At 32.4% G+C, this 21,733-nt stretch overlaps 3 protein-coding genes across 7 annotated transcripts; 1 reads left to right on the forward strand and 2 right to left on the reverse strand.

Moving 5' to 3' along the window:
* Nucleotides 1-289: 289 nt before the first annotated feature.
* LOC8262635 lies at nt 290-2,767 on the reverse strand. The gene is made up of 5 exons (XM_002519332.4): nt 1,868-2,767; nt 1,527-1,782; nt 1,238-1,396; nt 975-1,121; nt 290-458 (listed from the first exon to the last, which is right to left on the reverse strand). Exons 1-5 carry the CDS (start codon nt 1,897-1,899, stop codon nt 336-338), a joined length of 717 nt encoding a protein of 238 aa, XP_002519378.1. The 5' UTR covers nt 1,900-2,767; the 3' UTR covers nt 290-335.
* Nucleotides 2,768-2,913: 146 nt separating this feature from the next.
* On the reverse strand, nt 2,914-7,200 carry LOC8262634 (cinnamoyl-CoA reductase 1). 3 transcript variants are annotated; one of them, XM_015719316.3, is made up of 3 exons: nt 6,633-7,200; nt 5,748-6,097; nt 2,914-3,155 (listed from the first exon to the last, which is right to left on the reverse strand). In XM_015719316.3, exons 1-3 carry the CDS (start codon nt 7,122-7,124, stop codon nt 3,116-3,118), a joined length of 882 nt encoding a protein of 293 aa, XP_015574802.2. In that variant the 5' UTR covers nt 7,125-7,200; the 3' UTR covers nt 2,914-3,115. The 3 variants fall into 3 exon arrangements, with proteins under 3 accessions (XP_015574802.2, XP_048227826.1, XP_002519377.2); XM_048371869.1 differs by having other exon boundaries at nt 2,914-3,209; XM_002519331.4 differs by having other exon boundaries at nt 2,914-3,178; nt 6,633-7,198.
* Nucleotides 7,201-14,588: 7,388 nt separating this feature from the next.
* On the forward strand, nt 14,589-21,490 carry LOC8262633 (uncharacterized protein YacP). Of its 3 annotated transcripts, none has more exons than XM_002519330.4 (10): nt 14,589-15,099; nt 16,643-16,714; nt 16,792-16,916; nt 17,027-17,187; nt 17,687-17,756; nt 18,813-18,867; nt 19,491-19,574; nt 20,037-20,075; nt 20,186-20,232; nt 20,984-21,490. In XM_002519330.4, exons 1-10 carry the CDS (start codon nt 14,953-14,955, stop codon nt 21,093-21,095), a joined length of 912 nt encoding a protein of 303 aa, XP_002519376.1. In that variant the 5' UTR covers nt 14,589-14,952; the 3' UTR covers nt 21,096-21,490. The 3 variants fall into 3 exon arrangements, with proteins under 3 accessions (XP_002519376.1, XP_048228102.1, XP_048228101.1); XM_048372145.1 differs by having other exon boundaries at nt 14,961-15,099; nt 16,626-16,714; nt 16,779-16,933; nt 17,037-17,187; XM_048372144.1 differs by having other exon boundaries at nt 15,023-15,099; nt 16,779-16,933; nt 17,037-17,187.
* The last annotated feature ends 243 nt before the right edge of the window (nt 21,491-21,733 follow it).

The following is a 21,733-nucleotide window of genomic DNA, read 5'->3' on the forward strand; positions in this document are numbered from 1 at the left end:
TTTGTTTGATGGTTAAAAAGTAATAAAATAGGACCACATGCCACCAAATTAGATCTCTACTTGTGGAAGAACTACCCACCTCATGAAATGTCCAAATATCTTCTTTTCTTTTTTCTTTGGAGTAATTTGATGTGCAAATTAAATAATATACATATTTTTTTATATCCACAAGTGGGTTATGGTTTAATTCACTAACATTTAACATATATTTAATTTACTCCACACAAATATAAAATTGTAATTCATATTGTGACTATATAAAGGTATTCATTTGATTTTTTTTTTTTTGTTTGCTTTTTATTTTAATATATATATAGAAGAAGAGACATCATTTATTATATGTCAGCATCAGTTGGACAATCTTGTGCTAGTTTCCTGAGGTTCTCAATGATCATTACCAGCTTTGTGTTGAGCCTATTCACAAAACACTTGGGCAGCCATCCAGCAGCAGGATCCAACTGTATAACAATAATAACAAATCAAAAATAAAGAAAAAAAATATTATTTACATAATTGGGTCAATTTCCTTTTGCCACTTTTGATTTCAAATATCCCACCTAAATGTTACCGTTTTACATGAAATGACATTACTCTATTCGTACCCACCAACTCATCATAATTAATATGTTTGATGAGGTTAAAAAAGTTGCACTGATAATGATGTGTCCTGGTGTACAGCCTAGTCATGCAAGCGTAAAAAAAAATCGAGAAATTTTCAGGGTTTATTTTATTGAGCAAGTCCTTTAATGAATAGTAAATCAGAATCATGTAATAACTTTTCAAAGTGAAGAACCAACAGGGTTCTTGTAATTTTTCTTTTCATAAAAATGGCATTTGAGGTAAATATTCCAAGAGTCAATCTCTCTATTTACACAAAGCTTCTACCAGATGAATTTTTTATAGTGATGCCAACGTAAGATTCATTGTCAGAAGAGCTTGTGCAATAAAGGGGAATAGAAAGCTGGAATTTTTACCTGAACAACATAAGTAACCATACAGGAATCATCTTCAAGCTTTTCCACAACCCAACCTGACTGCAGCAGCAACCCTCTGATGGCATTATTTTGCTTCGGATGCAATCCTGCTGCTATCTCTTTTGGGAGTGAAGCTACTGCTACTACCTGTACACATACGTAAAAGTTCCCTGGTTTTTATTTTAAAAAAAGATAAAGACGATGATGGTTATAGAGCAAATTAAGAAACGATCAAGAAGGCTAAAAGAAAATTGAATACCCACCAAGGTTCCATCTTCCATTGTTTCGCGACGCTCATATACTATGAATTCTCTGTTTCTAAAGAGAGGTTTAGAGTTCTCTCCGAACCTGAGGCGGATTATGCTCAGATTATCTTCAAGATCTTTTATGTATCTGGCTTCAACAAGATCAGAATCCCATTGCTGATCGACCCACACCAAACCAAAAAGGGTTTTTAACATGCATGTCAAGAGACCCAAGAATTGAATTTATTATATATATATATATATGTAAATATGGGGAGAAGAATGGAGGATTTGAATTGAAATTTACCCTTGCAGCATCAATGGCATTAGCAACAGTGATGAATTGTTGAGGAGAGAGTGATCTTAGAAGCCACCTGCTACGAAAGGCATGAAACGAACCAGACCTACGTTTTGATATCTCTACACCATTTTCTAGAGTAAGAACCTTCCACCCATCATTTCCATTTCCTAACCTGTTGGAGTCTGAAGCTGATAACAGTTCTTGTATGCAGCTTTCACTTGCAAAGTGAACATATCTTCTCAACGAGTCCTCACTGATCGACCTGTTTATGCACAAACAAATACATCAATATAACAGTACTCCATGCCAAGATTGATTGATAAAAGAAAGTTTACATAGATACATACCAAGATCGGCTGCTGCCTGTTGGACTGTTCATTTCAAGGTTCAAGAAAGCTTTTTCTTTTTTCCTTTTCCTACTTCTTCTTCAACAAGAATATGAAAGATAATGTATATATATATATATATATATTAGTAAAGTAAGAGAGAGAGAGACAGGCGTTAAGGATTGGTTAGAGAAAAAAGGGGTGAGAAGTGTAAAATAATGGGAAGTGGGGGCATTGATGCACATGCAGTGCCAGAAGAAGCTCCATGATTAGAACTGCACGTCTCTCCGTGTTAAGAGAGAGAGAGAGAGAGAGAGATGGATTCTTTGTTAACAAAGAAAAGCAGCAAGAACTGGAAGGTAGGGAAAATAAAGCACATGGAGTGTTGGTGGCTTTTCAAAGAAACACAGCAAAGAGATGAGAGAAACGACTTAAAATTTTAAATCCATTAACTATAATAACACTACTGCGGAATTTGTTTTTAAAACTCAATTGTGTTATCCAAAAACCCTTTGCCTGGTCATGGGTGACACTGACCCTACCAACACAAACTCATGACTTCCCTCTTATCGCATGCCAATGCCATGCCCAAGCTTAAACTGCCTTACCAAACAACAGATGGGCAAACCTGGCAGCTCGGCTAACGGTCAGTAATCGAGTGTCTGTCTCTCTTGTACAGATTGTAAATAATAACTCTTGATAATTTCTACCATGGTAAATAATAGTTTAGAGAAATCTTTTGCATATATAGTAGAAATATATTCTTTGTTCTGCTATTGGGAATTTAAACTACAAGATTTTAGACCTATTTCATTTATCATCACATGCTTGCAAAAGTGATGCCATGGTAAAAGACATAAAAATGATTCTAGGTTTCTTTCTGGGAGTGGTCCAAGAAAACAAGATAAAGAAAAGGGGGGTAATTGTCACTTGAATTAATTTATGAAAGCTGACAAAGTTCCATCATTATATCTAATATATATAAAAGGGTGTCCTTTTCACATAATGATAATCCCATGGAAGATTGAAGTTATTTTTGCAAGTAAAAATTAAAGAGAAAAAGGAACTATAAAAGGAAACTTTAGTTATTAAAGAAATCATTCTCATTACTATCATTATTAGCATCAGCTAATGAAAAGTGACAGTATGAAATTAAGCTCCAAAAGCAACTAAGACTCTGATGTCTTGTGTTTCAGGAAGCCTTTAGCTTGCAGACTTTCGACCGACTCCCCAACAGCATCTTCAACAGGAGTGAAGACTAGCCCCAGTTCAATTAATCTCTTTGCAGCATCTTTGCAAGTTGTCAGACCTGGTTGAGTTTCTCCAATAAAGCTATATGTGAATCAGAGTCTAAGTACATGCACTTACAAAACCAAACAAAGATCTTAATCACAGAAAAAACAAAGACAGTATTTGAATGACAGAAACGAATCGAAGAAAAAACAATAGAACTCGGTGATCCCGTCCGGTTAAGAATTCCAGTAAAATAACTCATATGTTCTGTTCTAATATGATAAGTTATTCCATTTGACAAGACCTCCAGGTTGTCCTGTTTCCTCCTGCATGCTTATCAACTACCCTTTATTCACTTGTCTAGAAGATTAATAAAAAACAGAACAAAGGGATCTCACACTCATTGAAAATCTAACACTAAGTTCGATATCTAGTACTTTTCTGAAACCAATTATGGCCTCACTTGAAAGAAAGAGTATGAATACGCCATGTAATGATAACAGATAAAAACTATAGGCAATAATTATAGGTTATAAAATAAATCCATCTAATGCCAACATTTTATGCCTACCCTTTTGACACTCAGATAGGCCATTCATCTTTTCTTTTCCTTTTTCCCTTCAGTCATGGGGGGAGAAGGAGAATGTCACTTTTAACTGTTAAACTTCAAATCTAATGTCAGAAAGGTTATTCAACTTCAATCATTTAAAACCAGTGAAATAGAAAGGAAAACCCATATTAACAAGATTGATCCCAATTGGTACTTTGGCAGCCACAGCTCCAAAGTATCGGATCACTAAGTTGAAATTCTTTTCATGAGAAGAATCTATATACATTTGATCCTCCACCCATCAATGAGTAAATAACTTTCCGTTACTTTTATTTTCTATTGAAAGTGAAGACTGACAAAGAGAAATATGGTTATCCTGTTTGAAATCTAGGCAGAACTCTTCTCTGTACATTATTCCTTTCTTTTCTGTCCAAATCATCAATATAAAATTTTACATGATATGTAAAATTTCATTATCCATAGGAAGCTTTGAAAGGGCTCCAAAGGACAATACCAATTGTAAAGCAAGCGTCAACAGGACCATTTAGAGAGCATCTGATAAAACTTTCTCAAAAAAGGATAAGAGAGCATCTGATACAACGTAAAGCACACGCAAAAACAGTAGCTCACAGATGCACTTGAGGACTCTTTATTCCACAATAACTATCAAGAGCTGACTCAGTGGAGATAGGACCAGGTTAAGGAAATGTTTATTGGAAGTTCACTTGCACACGCCCACAAGAGAGAAAAGGAATATAAAAAAGATATTCTTCAAAAGTGCTACTTATCTTCTTATTATCTTTTGCATCAAACAAGGATACGTGGCTATTTTTATTGAACTAGATGCAACTTATAGCCTTCTAGTTCTATTTACCACCCATTATTAAAAGACCCGTTACTCTGAACTCTTTCAACTCTACTAGTGAATACAGTTTACTGCTTGTAACCTCTAAAGACAATTAAAAGACACTAAATTAAAGTTTATTCTTTCAACAACGTTACACCAGGAAAAAATGAACATGTTTAAGCAACAAAGAGGAGGGAAGACTTTTCCAATAGCAGAAAGATATGGACCCTACAAGGCTAGTTAGAAAGGTAGCATCAGTGCAAAAACTGAAATTATCAGGGCTAGGAAGCCACCATTAGTAAACAATCACACGGAAGACAAGGCAACGTGACAACATAGCCACTAGATGGATTTCATTATTGAAGAGATAAAAGTATCCCCATGTCCACCTCTTCACCACATGTGCGATTATTAGTGTCATCTAGACTCATCATATTTCATCATGGACTGCAATTCCGCTACAAGAGCTTTTACTAATGAAGTATTATTGTGATTCTTTTTTGTCAAGTTCATTTTGAACTCTCCACTGCCCCTTCAATATGCTACAGCAGAATAAATAAGTCAAATTCAACCCTCAGCCATTTAAGATGGCTGTCCTTTTTTTTAAGAATTAGGCACACTAGACTCCCCAATTTGCGAGTGAGAGAGGGCAGTCTATTTATGCCTATACTTTCTTTTGATAGGGGAATGTTTCTGCAATTCAAATCCATGACCTTTTAGTAAAAAAAGAGCAACGTTATTATTACTCCAAAGCTGACCCCTCAAACTAAATGAAGATCAATAGAAATCCTAAAACTAAATATTATACTAATATTGGTTCCCTAGTGGTAATTACCCTATTGCTGCCACCAACCAATAATAATGAGACCAACAATTAACAAACTAAATATAAAAAGATTTGGAATTGATTATGAATCCTTCATTATGTTTCCCAGTGGAATTTTAAAGCGGACAATTTTGGAGACATAAACTGCCAAATAAGCTCCAGGATCATGATACTCAGCCTCTATGCTTCCCCATCACATTATGGTCCACAATAATACTAGCAAAAACCTGTATTATTATTGCCATTGAATAGGAATTGTACTTTCTGGATATCCTTGAAAATTTTGTTTGCATACATATTTATCTATGCATGTAAAGTGATAGGAAGAACAGTAACATTTTCTTTCATGGGAGAGAAGTGGAGAACATAAGTATTAAATGAATATAAAAACTTAAAGGACAGCAAAGCCATAATATGAGACATGATGGTGTAAAAGAAGCCAAACCTGTGAACAGGAAACTCAGGGAAGAGCTTGGATACTCTGTCAGCAAAATCACCAAACTGATAAATACCATTGGTGCAAAGATATCTACCAGAAGCAGAAGGAGCCTCAAACAGCAAAACTTGTGCCTTTGCCAAATCTTTGACATGCACAGCTCCTAACCAGTGATATTCTTGAGTGTCTTTAGACCCCTCTAACAATTGCTGTAACACAGCAGAGCTAGCATTTAAACTAGGCTGCAACAGTGGACCTATACACGTGGAAGGATGAATTGCCACCACATCCATTCCATGCTTCTCTGCAAATTCCCATGCTGCTTTCTCAGCAAGTGACTTTGAGACCGGATACCATTTCTGCCGAAGCCAAACAGACAGCCAAGAAAGCACAGAAACCCAAATCTCAGCTGATACTCTATTAACATAAAACCCCAAGTCATTGTATACCTGTCACTATTGTGTTATATATCTTCCCTATTAAGAATAGTATAAATCTTGAGAATACTGAACAAACTCAATTCAAATCCATTGTTGAAGTGGATTAGTATGTTTTGGTCATAAAATAGCTCACTTTGCAACATCTAAAAGGGTGCTTTCTCGAAAAAAAGAAAAAAAAAAAAAAAAGTAAAACCTTAATGCTGAGTATGCACCTAACAAGAAAATGAAAGTGTTGAAAATCTGATGGTACTAAGAAATTACACTACGTCAAAAGATATATATGCAAGAATGGATCAAAAGAGCTAATGAAAACACTATTCATATTTATATTTTCTGTTATTTTTTCTTTTCTTTTTGTTAATCACCAAAAGGAGCAATTTCATTGATCATCAAAACAATCATTAACCAATTGACTATAAAAACATAAAGAAGAAGTAGGAATTCAGGCACCCACCTGTCTAGACTTGCAGTAATCCAAGTCAGTCCAAGAAGATTCGTCAAACACCTTACCAGCAGGCCAGTTAGGATTAGGAACCAAGGCAGAAATAGAAGACGTGAGAACAACGCGCCTAACCTTAAACTTACGAGCAGCTTCAAGAACATTAATAGTACCCTGAACAGCAGGCAATACAAGTTCCTTCTCTGGATCTTTAGGCTCTTCCAAGGTACAAGGAGACGCCACGTGGAAAACCCCTTGACAACCCTCTACAGCCTTACATATGGCGTCGTAGTCAAGCAGGTCTGCTTCGTAGAGCTTGAGGTTGATGATGTCACCGTGAGAAGAAGAAGAAATGAGGTGGAAGAGGTGAGAAGGGTCGGAGGCCGGGTAGATAGAGGCGTGGATGGTAGTGTAGCCGTGTTGTAAAAGGGTCTGTATAAGCCATGAGCCTATGAACCCATTGGCTCCTGTCACGCAAACTGCTTCTTTCTTGTTTTGGGTTGCCATCAATCAGTTTTCTGCTGATATGTTATGCTGTTCTTTCTCACTCCGTTATTTCTTTTTCTCTATTAATGGATAACTTTGTGTTTGTAATTTAATTTTGCATTTGGATAATCTCTATTTTTTTTCTCAAAATGGATAAATGAGAAATCAGATTGACTTTGAAATTATCCATTTAGTTTTCTTATTAATATCCAACATTTGTTTAATAAGATTTACTAAGAAGTTAAAAAGGAAAAATAAAATCTTATTTAATTTCTATACTTTTAATATGTTGTTAAATTATTATTAATTGGTCGTTTATATAATTATTATTATTTTTATTATAAAATTAAATTGATAGAATATAATTTAATATGTTTTTTAATAATATTTTTAAAATTAAAAATTTATTATATAATTAAATATTAACTTACTATTCATATAATATTAAAAATATACTTTAAGATATTTTTTTAGAATTAGAATTATTATCTAATTATAAAACTAATTTATTAGTTAATATAATATTAAAATATAATTAATATATTATTTCTAGGATAGAATTAATATCATTAACAAAATATTTATTAGTTAATATAATATTAAAATAGAAGTAATATACTATTTTCTAAGATTAGACTCAGTGTTTAATTAGGAATAAAACTTATGAATTAATAAATTAATAGAAAAATTAAAAAATTACATATAAACTTGAATCATATATTTCAAAAGTAAATATATATGTTAAAATAAAAATTTTATATGTCAAAAATTAAACATACATGTCAAATAAATTTTAGGTCTCAAATATTAATATATTTCTAATTGTTTACTCATGCGTTGAATGGTCATTATTATTATTTTAATTATAAAATCAAATTGCTAGATATAATTTAATAAAATTTTTGATTTTTAATATTAATTTGATAATATTTTAAAAATAATAACAAACTAATTAGTTTTAAATACTTTTTTTAATTTTTAAAATTTTAAAATCTTATTAATGCAATAATATAAAAATATTTATTATTTAATTGTAGTATTATATGAACTAATACTATTAATATAAATAATAAAACTATTTTTTAGGATTAAGAATTTATTATATAAAAAAATTATTCTATTATTAATATAATAGTAAAAATATAATTTTAGATGTTATTTTTAGAATTAGAATTATTATTCATTTAGAAATTAATATATTAGTTAATATAATATTAAAATATAATTAACATTTTATTTTTTAGGATTAGAGTCAGTATTTAATTAGGAATGTAACTTATTAATCAATAAATAAATAAAAAAAACTATAAAATTATACATCAGCTTGAATCCCATGTGTTAAAAATAAGTACACATATCAAAATAAAATTCTATTTGTTAAAAATTAAGTACACATATAAAAAAAAATTAAAATCTCAAAAATTAAAATATATAGATATAGATTTTTAAATCCTTGCATTTCCACATTATCTAAGTGTATAAATAGCATTGGTAAAATCGAAAAATAAAATAAAAATAATTAAATATATATTAATTATTAAACATAATTTTAGTAATTTACATATATATATATATATATATATATATATATATATATATATATATATATATAATTATTAAATTCTAATGTAACAATTTCTTTTTTTCTTTTTCTTTAAATTCATATTCATTTTATTAGGTTTCATGGGTAGTTGGATGCCATACGTTTATAATAAATACCAATAAATAGATTCGTTGGTGTTAATTATGAAAATTCCAAGTTCATATGCTCATTTAATTTTAGAAAAATTTCAAAAAAAATTTAAAAAGATAAAAAGAAATATCATTTATACATAGAAATATAATTTTTTTCAAAGATATTATGTAAAGCTTCCAATATATCATTTATATGGTACTTCATATAGGATGCAAATCTTTTTCAAAAATTACCATCAAAAAATTCAACAAAGCTCTTCCAAAAATATACATAAATAGAACCATTCGAAATCATATTAATTTTCTATCAATCTTCAAACTGAAAATGAGCATTTCCTGCAATAAAATAAAAAATAAAGAATTTGTTTTCATTCTTACAAAAAGATCTTGATTCTTACAAAAAGATCTTGATTATTATGAAGAATGTGAAACTTATTTCGTTAGATTTTTAATAAATTTTATCAAATATGAAATGAAAATTGATAAATCAATAATAATACAAATGTTTTTACGCAATTTAAACAATTTTTAGTTGATTTTGAACAACATAGTTGAAAAGTAAAGGTACCACACAAATCCATATTTTGGTATATGTTTTTTTCTAAAAAATACAGAAACAATATACTTTTTAACAAAAAGGTATATGCTAATATAAAACAAGTATATGTAGATTTAGATTTCTAAGTATTATATTCTCTTAATAAATATACTATAGTCTTTCATTTTTTAAATATTTAGATTTTAAATTTTTTTAATTTAATGTTATAAAAGTATCATATCATGAAATTTATTATCTATGTTATAATTTCCTTACAGAATTAATAATTTTTAATACATTTTACACACACAACTTATAATGACCTTGCTCAAACTAGGCCTAAATATCTATTTCTCAGTTTTCTCTTTTTTGAATTGTGAAATCTAGCAACTCAAAGCTTTAACTGTTGTTGTTTCTATTATGATCCAATTTTTAGACTTCACTGGTGGGTAAAAAAATGGGGTGAATAAAACCTATTGAGAAGATAGAATATTAATGAAAGGAAACATACAATAATTTAAAGTAAAACACATATAATATTATAATATTTTTGAACACTTTTCTGCTAGAGAAAATTTTGCTAATATTCTGAACATATATATTTGATCAAATTATTCTAGCTAGACAAATAAATTTTATATATATATATATATATATATATATATATATATATATATATATATATATATATAATCCGCAAATCTTTTATAATCTGAAATCAACTATCAGCATAAGCGCAAAACCAATCTAGAAAATATCGATACTAAATTAAATTTTGATATCTTATCAAGAAAATAATGTATATCCTTATAATTATGTATTGCCAAAATAGCTAAATGAGCTCAACTTTTGCTATCATATCTGAAATGTATCTATAACCAATATGGTTCGTTGACTATACAACATAGGATCAAGGCGGCCTCTATTACATCTTTCGTAAATCAACCTATCAATGGTCATGTATGCTGACACAATTGAATGACATGGATCATGATGTAGATACGTAGCATGAAAATTTCATGTAATATGGTCTTAATATGTATATATCCAATCGGTACATCTTTAAACTTTAATGAGACCATACCATACTAATATCAAAGTGTGAATAAACTAAAACTTTATTTCTGCAAAAGACAACCTCAAAATACTATAATTGAAATAATTGAAAGTATGTCTATAATATATAAGCTTATAAAGTCACAAATTCCCACTAAAACTGAATATCATCAAATGACAGGACACCCATACAAGTAGTGTGCTCATGAAACATCTTGGATGGCGATCCCTTAATAAGCGGATCTGCAATCATGGATTTTGTTTCGATGTGCTCTATAGAGAACTGTCCACTCTGAACTCTTTCTTTAACAATTAGGAATTTAATGTCTATATGATTCGACTTTGTCGAGCTCTTATTATTGTTAGAATACAAAATTGCTGATTTATTATTACAAAATAACTTTAATAGTCTATCCACACTGTCCCCTAGATAAAATTTTGTAACCTTATTCCTTGATTGGATGCCTCATAACATGCTATGAATCCTGCTGCCATAATATAAGAGTCTACAAGAGATTGTTTAACACTCTTTTAGGAGATAGCACCTCCAACTAACATATATAGCCTGAAGTGGATTTCATACTATCTTGAAACCTAGTAAAATCAATATACCCAATGATCTCAAGCTTATTCGACCTCCGATATGTGAGCATAAAGTCTTTTATTCTCTGTAAGTACCGGAAGACCCATTTGGCTACTTTCCAATGGTCCATTCTTGGATTGCTTAAGTATCTGCCCAATATCCCAGTAGCATATGCAATATCAGATCGTGCACAAACTTGAGCATACATTAGACTCCCTACTGCTGAGGCATAAGGAACTTTTTGCATTTCCTTTTTCTTAAGATCATTCTTAGAGCACTGATTGAGACTAAATTTGTCACTTTTAGCCATAAGGGTATCACCTGGTTTGCAATGTTGCATGCCAAATCTTTTGAGAACCTTTCGACTCTTTTATGATAATTCAAGAATATCCTGAGAACAATCTCGATGTATTTTTATGATTAACACAAAAGAGGTGTCACCAAGATCTTTCATCTCAAAATTCTCAGCTAGAAATCTCTTTAGTTTCTTGCAATAAGCCTATGTCGTTGCTAGCAAGCAAGATGTCATCGACATATAAAACTAACATAGAACTTAAAACCGGACGAGATGATCACTTGATGAAGCTTGAAATACCATTGTCGAGATGCTTGATTGAGCCCATAGATGGATTCTTAAGTTTGCAAACTATATTCTTTGAGTCTCCAGATAGAAAGTTTTCTAGTTGTGCCATATAAATTGTCTCATTAATGTTACCATTAAGAAACGTTGTATTTGCATCCTTCCTAATGTAATTTAAGATTGAATTGTGCCATTAATGCCATTATAATCTTGAAAGAGTCTTTTAAAGATATCAGAGAGAAAGTCTCTTTATAGTCAATGCCTTCTTTCTGTGTAAAGCTCTTTACAATGAGGCGGCCTTGTACCTCTTCTCATTGCCTCTTAAATCCCTCTTGGTCTTAAATATCTATTTGCAAGCAATGGATTTCTCTTCTTTTAGCAATGGGACAAGGTCCCACATGTCATTGTCCTTCATAAACTTCATCTCTTTATTCATGACATTAATCCATTTTTGAGAGTTACGAATTTCTATAGCTTGATAGAATTTGATCAGATCATCTTCCATCACTCCTATGTCTGCCTCATGTTCTTAGAGAAATATAATGTATTCATCTAGCACTGCACTTCTCCTCTCTCTAGTGGATCTCCTTAATGGCATAGGTTTTTGAGGTGCTTGAGTTTGTTTTTTTAAAATAGTTTCTTAAAAGGGAGGTTCTCTAGCATTGTCTTGATTTATTGTGTCTTGAACAAAGTCAGGAATAGAATCTTGATTAATGCCAATAACAACTGTAGGAACATCGATATATTTCTCTTCAAAGACAAAGTCCTTAATTGTATTTGCCCCCGCAAACTCAGCATCTTCAAAGAACTGAGCATTTATTGTCTTGAAAATCGACTTAGTTGTGGATCATTAAATTTGTACCCTTTGGGTCTTTCAGAATATCGAATAAAATAGCAACTCATCGTTCTTGGGTCCAATTTTTTTTCATTAGGCTTATAAGGCCTTGCCTCAGCTGGACAACCCCAAACATGAAAGTGCTTTAAACTAGTCTTCTTACTAGTCCAAAGTTCATAAGGAATTTTGGCAGGTGCTATAGTTGGAACTCTATTAAGGATATATGCTGCAGTCTTAAGTGATTCTCCTTAGAGTAGTTCTAACAAGGTAAAATGACTAATCATACTCCTCACTATGTCTTTAAGCTTTCTGTTTCATCTTTCAGCTACATCATTCATAGTGAACGAACCCGACATTATGGTGTATTATGGAACAATATTGCATTCTTCTAGGAATTTAGCAAATGGTCCTAGGTATTGTTCACTTGAACCATCATATTTTCTATAGTATTCACCACCACGAGTATTGTGAATTTCCTGTAAGTATACGAATGACACAAAAATAATAAAGTGAGAGCAGAGTATCATCCCACAATGATTGAATTTACGAGTACTGAAATTAATTAGCTAACTAATATCTAACAATCGATAATGGATTAGAAGAAAATAAAAATCAACTTTAACACCACTTTAAACTACTAAATTATATTCTAGCTAATTCAAATGAAGGGAGAACTTCAAGTTTAAGGATTACTAGGGCTTGATGGTCTCACTAAGATCCTATTGGGTTTTAATTGAGTTAATTAAATGCTCATAATATAAGTGCTTTACCCATCTAAATTAGCTAAATTAACCCTTATCTCTAAGTGATTAGCTCCTATCATTAATCTTTAAAGGATTCACTCATTTTTTTGAGAAAAATTTTCACCTATTCACCCAAGAAATACTCATCGTCTCAAAAATGTTAAAGGCTTACAAGGCACAATTAGGCAAAAGAGTGACACTTGGAGTCTAAGAGGCATCTTTACCTAGCAAACTCCCAAGGCAAGCATTTTTATCAAGCACATTGGGTGTAAACCTTTCAATCTAACGCCTCAAGCATAAATAAATTCATATTTGTTGGCCAAACAAAATAAAATAGCAATTATAATTTCAGCATAAAAACAAAAGAAATTCAAATTAGTTAAACTCAAAGTTTACAAAGTTAATCTATAACCCCAACAATGATTTAGTTTTCCTATTAAAAGTGCAATGTCCAACAAAGAAAATAAAGAATTTAATTTCATTACAACACTATAAGATCACAAAACACAAGAAAGATAATAAACTTAAAAATAACAGCTTTGCTCTCCAACTTCACATGCAGAACTGTTGATGTTGTTCTTTAATGAGTTTCATCTTGATAACATGCAGAAGATGTTAATCTTTAGAATCACCATGAACTGAAAAATTTAAACTTTCTAACATATGATAAGAAGAGAAAAATTACAATATAAAAGGAAATGGAAGTTGCTACTGCCAGCAACTGGACAAGAAGTTAGCGGCTACAAGAGAAAAGAGAAAGGAGAGAAAAGTCGTCGGATGGAAAGTGGTAACTAATATAATTTAATGTAATTTTACCATTTAGAAAATAACTAATTTAATATAATTTTTTTATCACAAGATAAATTTTAGATTTCAAAGAGATTAAAATGCCAGAATTACATAAAAAGAATGAGGGTTTGTCTTCACTTTTATCAAACCAACTCACAAATGAACTCTTAAGGGAGAAATTTCAAATGGGTTTTAGAGATGAAATAATGGGTCACCTAATAATAACCTAATCTAAAAATAAATATTCTATAAAATTAGAGGCCCAAAATATTATATAGTCCCAAAAACTACAAAATCCATTTATTTAAATATACACAAGAAACCCTAATATTTCTCATCGTATATCAATAATATATAATATAAAATTTTGTAATCGCCTGCTATTACCGACGCCACTTTTGGACTCTTCATCCATTAGACGCGATGTCTTCTGAATCGATGCTGTTCTTTAATGATTTTTATCTTCATAACATACAGAAAGATGTTAATCCTTAAGAGCCATCATGAACTGAAAAAATTTAGATTTTCTAACATGATAAGAAGAAAAGATTACCAATGTAAAAAGAAATAGAAGTTGCAACTGCCGGCAACCGGACAAGACATTAGCGGCTACAAGAGAAAAGCAAAGAGAAAAATCCTAATTTTCTAAAGAGAAAGGAGAGAAAAGCCGTCAGATGGAGTGTGGTAAAAGAAAATATTAAAATTTAATAATAATTGAACATATACAAATATTAAAACAAAACCAAATTATTTTATTTTAAACAAACTAATCATACATTTATGAAATCATTAAAAAGTTTCCAGCCAAAAAAAAAAGAAAAAAAATAAAAAGTGGGGTCGTTATCCGATCTGTTCGCACAATAACCACATCTTTCATCTTTTCTATTCAATTTCATAATTCAATCAAATTCAATGATGGGTTCGTCAACTTCTTTATGTACAATCACAAAAATCCCAATTGTAGGAGCTCCATGATTTCTGTTGATAAACCATTTTTGCTCAAGAAAGAAGAATTGGAAGAAATTAGGCCATGAAAACGTTGAGATTACCAGATTATCCTTGTATGGGTCATGGTAGTAGTGGATATTGTTCATATTCCAGAAGCAACAGGAACACCTACTACAAGATTGTTATAGTAATGGGAAAGAACAAGAAGCCCCGCTCTCCTTCTCCTAAGGTTTGTCTTTCCTCCACTCTAAACTAATATCACTTCTCTCTTGTTAATGGGCAATCATCACTTCCATTTTGCTTTAAGTTTTCGCTATAGATCTAATGCCCACCTCCAAATCCCATCTCTTTTCCCTAATCTGCCATCAAATGTGTCACATTCTGATTATGTCTGACAATAGTATATATTGTGTTCTATTGTATTAGATTATCTTGCATCATTATAAGACCCTGTTGGAAAAATTCCAGGACTGTATTAGACAATAGTGATTTCTTAGTGATTTAATGATTTTAGGCATGTAGAAGAACACCCCAGCTGATTGCTCTCTCTGGTTGAGGCTTATGTAGATTGCATAAGAAACATTATTGCTTATCAAATTTTGTTTTTTTTTTTTTCTTTAGCCCTGTGGATCCACTTCTTAAGAAGGGTGAAGTTGGCTGCTTTGTTCCTATTCATTACTCAATTTCTAAACCCCAACCATTGTTTTCCTACACTATATGTTATTTTTATTCTTCTTAAAGTACTTTTAACCAAAATTAAATGGCCTTAATATCTTAACTATCACTGAAACAAACATGTCATGTAGAGTATACATGAAAACTTAGAACTTCACTTAATGGCATTGTGCAAGACTGGGAGTCGTCTCTTTTCTAATCAAAGGGCTAGTTTTCCTATCAATCTTGAACTATGCAACAAATTTCACCTCTGTTATATTATTCTAAGAATCTAACTTCATCAATTAGTCCATGTAATTTAAAATGGTAGCCATCAAATAAATCATGTGTTTATGTTGATATGATGCTAAGTTGGCATGCAGGTCTTTAGGGATTGCCTGACAAGCATTGCAACTGACTAATGTATTTCTAATTGATGCACTCAAGTCAACACCAGTTTTGAGATATGTGCCACTAATCTGTGTGCTCCTAATGGACCCAATTAGTGGGATTAGCCGCGTCACAAGGGCCCCACTCGTTAGCTTTTCTCCCAATAAACTAGTTCATCTATAGAAACAGAATAGTTGCAAATTTTTGGATTTATGGAATGATTGATATTACCAAGAGAAGTTGACAGAGTGAAGTACATTTGCCAGAGTGGGTGGGAGGCGGGGGGGTGGGTTGGGGGGCGTTGGGGAGGTAGACGGTAAAGTATAACAATCATAAAGTAGTTGCAAACGCCAGCATGCAACTCTTGCACTGTGGCTCTTAAATTTGCTTGATGAATGATTTACCCTTGGATCTTGTAGTAAACATGAATAACAGATCTTTTTCCAGAGTCATGGAAATAGTTTGTAGACCTTTGTTTTAACTACACTGTTTGAGTTCAATTTTCGGCACTAATTCTGTTTGTATGAAGAGAAATGTTGACTTTTAATAATTCTATATTCTTATGAATGTGATAGTCTCCATATTAGACTGTCTAGCTCCACTATTTGAGTTCAAAATTTTCGCACTGTTTCTTTTGGCGCTAAGAAATGTTTTGATAATTAACAATTGGTGTACTTATGAATGTGGTGTTTCTCCATATTACTTTCTTAGAAATCTTTCAATTTTAGGACCCGGAGCCAGCTCCTCCAAGAATTACATCAAACCTCAAGCAGAACTTGCAATTTTTGAAGCTATGGAAGGTATGTTATCCGCTGTAACATTTAAAACCTATATGGATTTCTTCCTCTTTCTAATCCAATGTAGATCCTGTATGTAGGAATTCCAAAAGAGGAAGTCTAGCACACCTAAGCCTGCTACCAGTTATCGCAAAAAGAAGGTCCAGAAGGAGGACCTTCCAGAAGATACAGAGCTCTATCGTGATCCTACCTTGTCTCTCTACTAGTAATAATCTTTTCCAGGTTCTCTGTACGAGATTGTTGGTTCAATTCAAAACTTCAATCTTAAGTCTCTTGGAAAACAATTCTTGTTTAAGCTACTAACTATATTTACAGTACAAACCAGGTTATAGACGATGCTGTCCCTGTCTTGCTTGTTGATGGGTATAATGTATGTGGCTATTGGCCAAAGCTGAAGAAGCATTTTATGAATGGAAGACTTGATATTGCCCGACAAAAATTAATTGATGAACTTATAACATTCAGTATGCTTCGAGGTTTCTTCTTCTTCCTCCTCCTCTTCCTTCCCTTTTGTGAACAACCATACTGTTTCCTTCTTTTCTTTTCCCTTCCTTCATTACATTGATTTTCTTAAAACACTGAAAACAAAGGTAGGACATTGGAACACTAGTTTTTGTTGCATGCTGCAGCTGCTGTTGCTCAATTGTTTGCATGATATGAGGTGATAGCATTATTTTCTGAGTATGCACTCAAATTAATGTAACTATTCACAAGCGATTGTCATTTGTGACCTTGGGAATTCTAAGCTTCTAAAATATCTAGTCTTTACTTTAGATCAGATTTTCCATTCAATGGTCGTGGTTGTAGGTAATTTGGTCATAATGTTTTGACTATTATTGAAATTTGGTTCTCTTTTGTTATGTTGTTGTTTTCAAAGAAATTTTTATATGGAGCTAATTACAAATATTAGATGGTTGTGCATTGATGGTGTTCTTACACATTTATCTCTTTATCTCTTTCTGTTAAATTTTACAGAGGTGAAAGTGGTAGCTGTCTTTGATGCCATGATGTCAGGGCTTCCCACACACAAGGAAACTTTTATTGGGTACAGTTTATGATCTAAATAATTAACTTGTTTTCTTTTTGGGTTTTAAGTTATTTTAATTTTTTAATTTCCTGTAGCATTGGCATGTATTGTGCTATGTCATTCTTATTGTTTTTCTTTATAGAAATATGCTAATATTATAAAATTAGTTGATCTTTCCGTTATACATCTGCACCGATGCATGCAAATATTTTAACTAAATGGTTTTGTGATGGTCAAGATGCCTTTTTGATGAATGCATGTTGGGGGAGGGGAGGTAGGGTATGGTAGGTAAGTCAAATTACTCGTGAGCTATTTAAAATCAGCTTGCAAGATACTTGAATTAGACTCAACTTTTATTGTGCCGAGCTGAAGCTTGAGTAGTTGACTAACGAGTTGAGCTAAGTTTGATTATCACTATGCTCAATTCTTGGAGCTCATGAGCTTAGTTGAGAACTTAATAATTAATGCATTCACCATTTTACCCTACATATTCATGACAAAAATGTCTACTGAAGCTCAAATTTTTTGAGCTTATTCTGGATTGCATAAACTTATTTAAGCTTTAATTCGAGGTTAATGAAAATTACATAGTTGAGTCGAGTCTAGCTGAGCTCAAGTATCTTTAACATCTAATCGAGGCGAGTTTGAGTATGAAGAAACAAAAATCATCATTAAGTTGACTCAAGACTTGAGCCTTGAGTTTCTGAGTCAAGTTAAGCTCAAGGCTAGCACTGTATTGACTCCATTCGGCTTAATTACACCCCATTCTCACTCATCAAATGTTTTCACATGCTTTTTGCTTGCATTGCTAACAAGAATATTAGGACTTCAAGGATGTCTAATAAATAATATCTTAGTTTTGTAACTATTCCTAAGGACAATGCGGCCTTTTACTTCTTCCAGAAGACAATATAAGGTCTCAACCCTAAGCCTATCTTTATCGACCTCACTATCTAATTTTGACCAAAAGTGGTATAAGCTAATTTGTTATTCTATTTACATTTTGGAGTTTCTATTTCTCTATTTATAAGTACATTTTGCCTATTGTGACATTGTGAATTTGCAAATTTGCAGCATAGATGTGGTTTTCTCAGGGGAGTCATGTGCTGATGCGTGGATTGAGAAAGAGGTGTGTTCTGACATTAAGCTAATAAGTAGATAGTATCTTTGCTTTCAACTGCTTTAATAATAGAAAGTCTTAATATATGTGGATTGAGTGCCGATGCCATGTGCATTCCTTATTGGTGGTAGAATTTCCCTCTTATTTCTGCTGTCCAGAATGGGCAGTCATTTCTCTACCATTATCCATCAGTAGATGCGATTATGGTAGGTTTTTACCTGTTTTCTAATTGTGACAATTCTTTTCTATTATTGATCTCTATCAGTCCTTCTCCATAAGTATAAACATATAGCTTATGGGAAGTAATACCTGGACAAGCTCTGTAGTGATTACTATGCCTGCTTGTCATGCAGAGACCTAAGAGTGAAAAGTTTAAAGTAGGAAGGTCTCAGTTCAGAGCTCAGCTCTCTAAATGTCAAAAAAGAAAATTCACATTCATGAGTTAGCTTTCTGCATTTATGCACTGCTGCCTTTATCATAACCATCTATAAATGGTTGATATGCTTGACAACTGTGGCTTCTCATTCTATCAACTGGTTTGTCTTTTTTTTTCTTCTCTTAATTTATTTTTTTATTTTTTAAAATCATAGTGTTTTATTAATAGATGGAAATGAAATATTGTTTTCTAACAGGTTGTAGCCTTGAGGGAAGATGGCTGCCCCAAAGTGTGGGTCGTGACTTCTGATCGTATGCAACAACATGCAGCACATGGAGCAGTATGCTCTTTATAACTACTATCATTTCTTTCAATTCTATAGTCTGTTAATTTCAAAATCGTGCCAAATTAAGCTGTCAGAGATTACCCAAGTGTTGGAATGAGCTTTCAGTATCTTTGTTTTTCTGACCATGTTGCCATTGTAGCTCTCCCAAGTAGAAGTATTTAGAAATTAGAGTTGCGGCTCTAATTAGTACCATTCTTCAAGTATCTTGACCGTTCTTTGATGTTTCTCAGACCAATTTCTCACTTGTTTCTAAAAATTGAAGGCAATGTTTCAATGGTGATAAGTTATACGATAAATTTCTTCTGTACTGTTTGTTTTAATGTTATTTCTTTAACTATTAATGAACAAGTGGCAGGCATCTCATAGTTTTTATTTACAACTACTAGTGTCCTGTGATGTTACTTTTGTCATTCTCTGCCAATTTCCTTATGGGCTTGTTTTAAACTGCCTTGTCAGGGAGCTTTTGTATGGAGTAGCAAGGCTTTGGTTTCTGAAGTAAGCAATAATCCATTTTTTGTTTTGTGTTCTTGATTATCAATTCTGTGTTAGCATAAATTACCAGTGCATGACTGAATTTTCATTCTGTGTTGATATTTTGGATATAGATTAAGGCATCACACAAGGAGGTGGAGATGATGCTTCAAGAACAAAGGTGCGCTCCACTTGAACGAACATTCTATTTACTGAAACATACAAGGACATGAGAATCATGAGTTTAATGTCGCAATAAAATAAATTGACCTATAAGAGGATTACAAGTAATTTGAGTGTCATCATCAAATGAAGTGTAGTAACTTCAGTCACAATATCAAATGCTTGAAGTCACTTCATGAGAAGTTTCAAATGTGTCATAACACCCCTGCAAGTTTATGTAACATTTCTGTGCTCTGCAATTTTGGTGCAAAACTGTCTTTGCTGTGGGAGATAGTTCTTTCTCTATACATGTGATCGATTGAGTACATCCATAAAAGAATTGCTCGCCATAAGTACCTGGGATATTCATTTGGAGTATGCGGAGGGATAAGGATCAAACTGAAATCATTTAATTTATAGTATGTTCACAATGACTTGGGGAGTCAGTTGCAGGCATGCATGCGCCCACCTGCAACATATTTGAGGTTTATGCATCATCTTAACTAGCCAAACCGTTGAAACTCCAGTTAACAGCCTGATTATTTCAGAAAGATGTAAGCGCGGGTAAACATATATGTTAATAGGGGTTTACATTGTTTAGGAAGAAATTAGAATATCTCAAAAGCATGATAGGAAAGGCCAGAAGGGATCTAAAACCTATATATTTATCTGGTTGAGTTGATTGCACTGGTTCTGGATCAATCTGTGGCATTTATTAGTACACACGTATGTGTTTGCTGGCCTAGATTTATAAATGTTCTTCTTCTCAGGCCCACTTCTTTCCAAGGCAGATTGTTAAAGCACAATCTAGATTCTGAAGTTGTAGATGCTCTCAAGGATCTGAGGAATAAGCTAGCTGAGAATGAGTCAAAAAGAAGGTGATCAAATTTACTGAGATGAAGCTCGGTACATTGGACCAGGCTTCTCGTTCGTTTTGACATTTAATTTGCTTCCTTAGGCTGGACTAGTTCTTATTGATAAATGTATAGTCACTGAGAAATAGGTAGTTTACTATCACCATGGAACATTTGCCATGCTATCCCGTTTTTCTGGGTGTTTTTCTTTTCTTCTTTCTTTGGAGGGAGTTTCTGTCATGGGAAGAGGAGCTGCTTATACCTAATCAATTTTCCATTGTTTTTTTGTTCATACATGTCAAAGTCCTAACTGAAGCCATGCTATGATGTTGATGGCCACTGTTAGTCCCCCATTTTGCTTGTCTGTAATCAAGCTTTGAGGAATTAAGAAAGCTTCCAGTAAGCTAATATGTCTTTATGATAGCCTCTTTCATTTTGCAAAGACCTAAACTGATGAAATCTGCAAGGTAACTAGGAAATTAGCTGAACGTCTCACAGAAGTCCGCAAAGGAAAATAACCACAGAAGACCTAAACTGATGTACTCAACAGTTCTAATTTGAAGCTTTTCAACTTTTAGTTTTAAACTGAAAATATTCAAATTTAAAGTATTTCTTATCTCTTAAAAATACTAATTTAATATTGAAATAAAATATATTTTTTTATTT

This window comes from Ricinus communis, chromosome 3, assembly GCF_019578655.1.
Source record: "Ricinus communis isolate WT05 ecotype wild-type chromosome 3, ASM1957865v1, whole genome shotgun sequence".
NCBI lineage: Eukaryota > Viridiplantae > Streptophyta > Magnoliopsida > Malpighiales > Euphorbiaceae > Ricinus > Ricinus communis.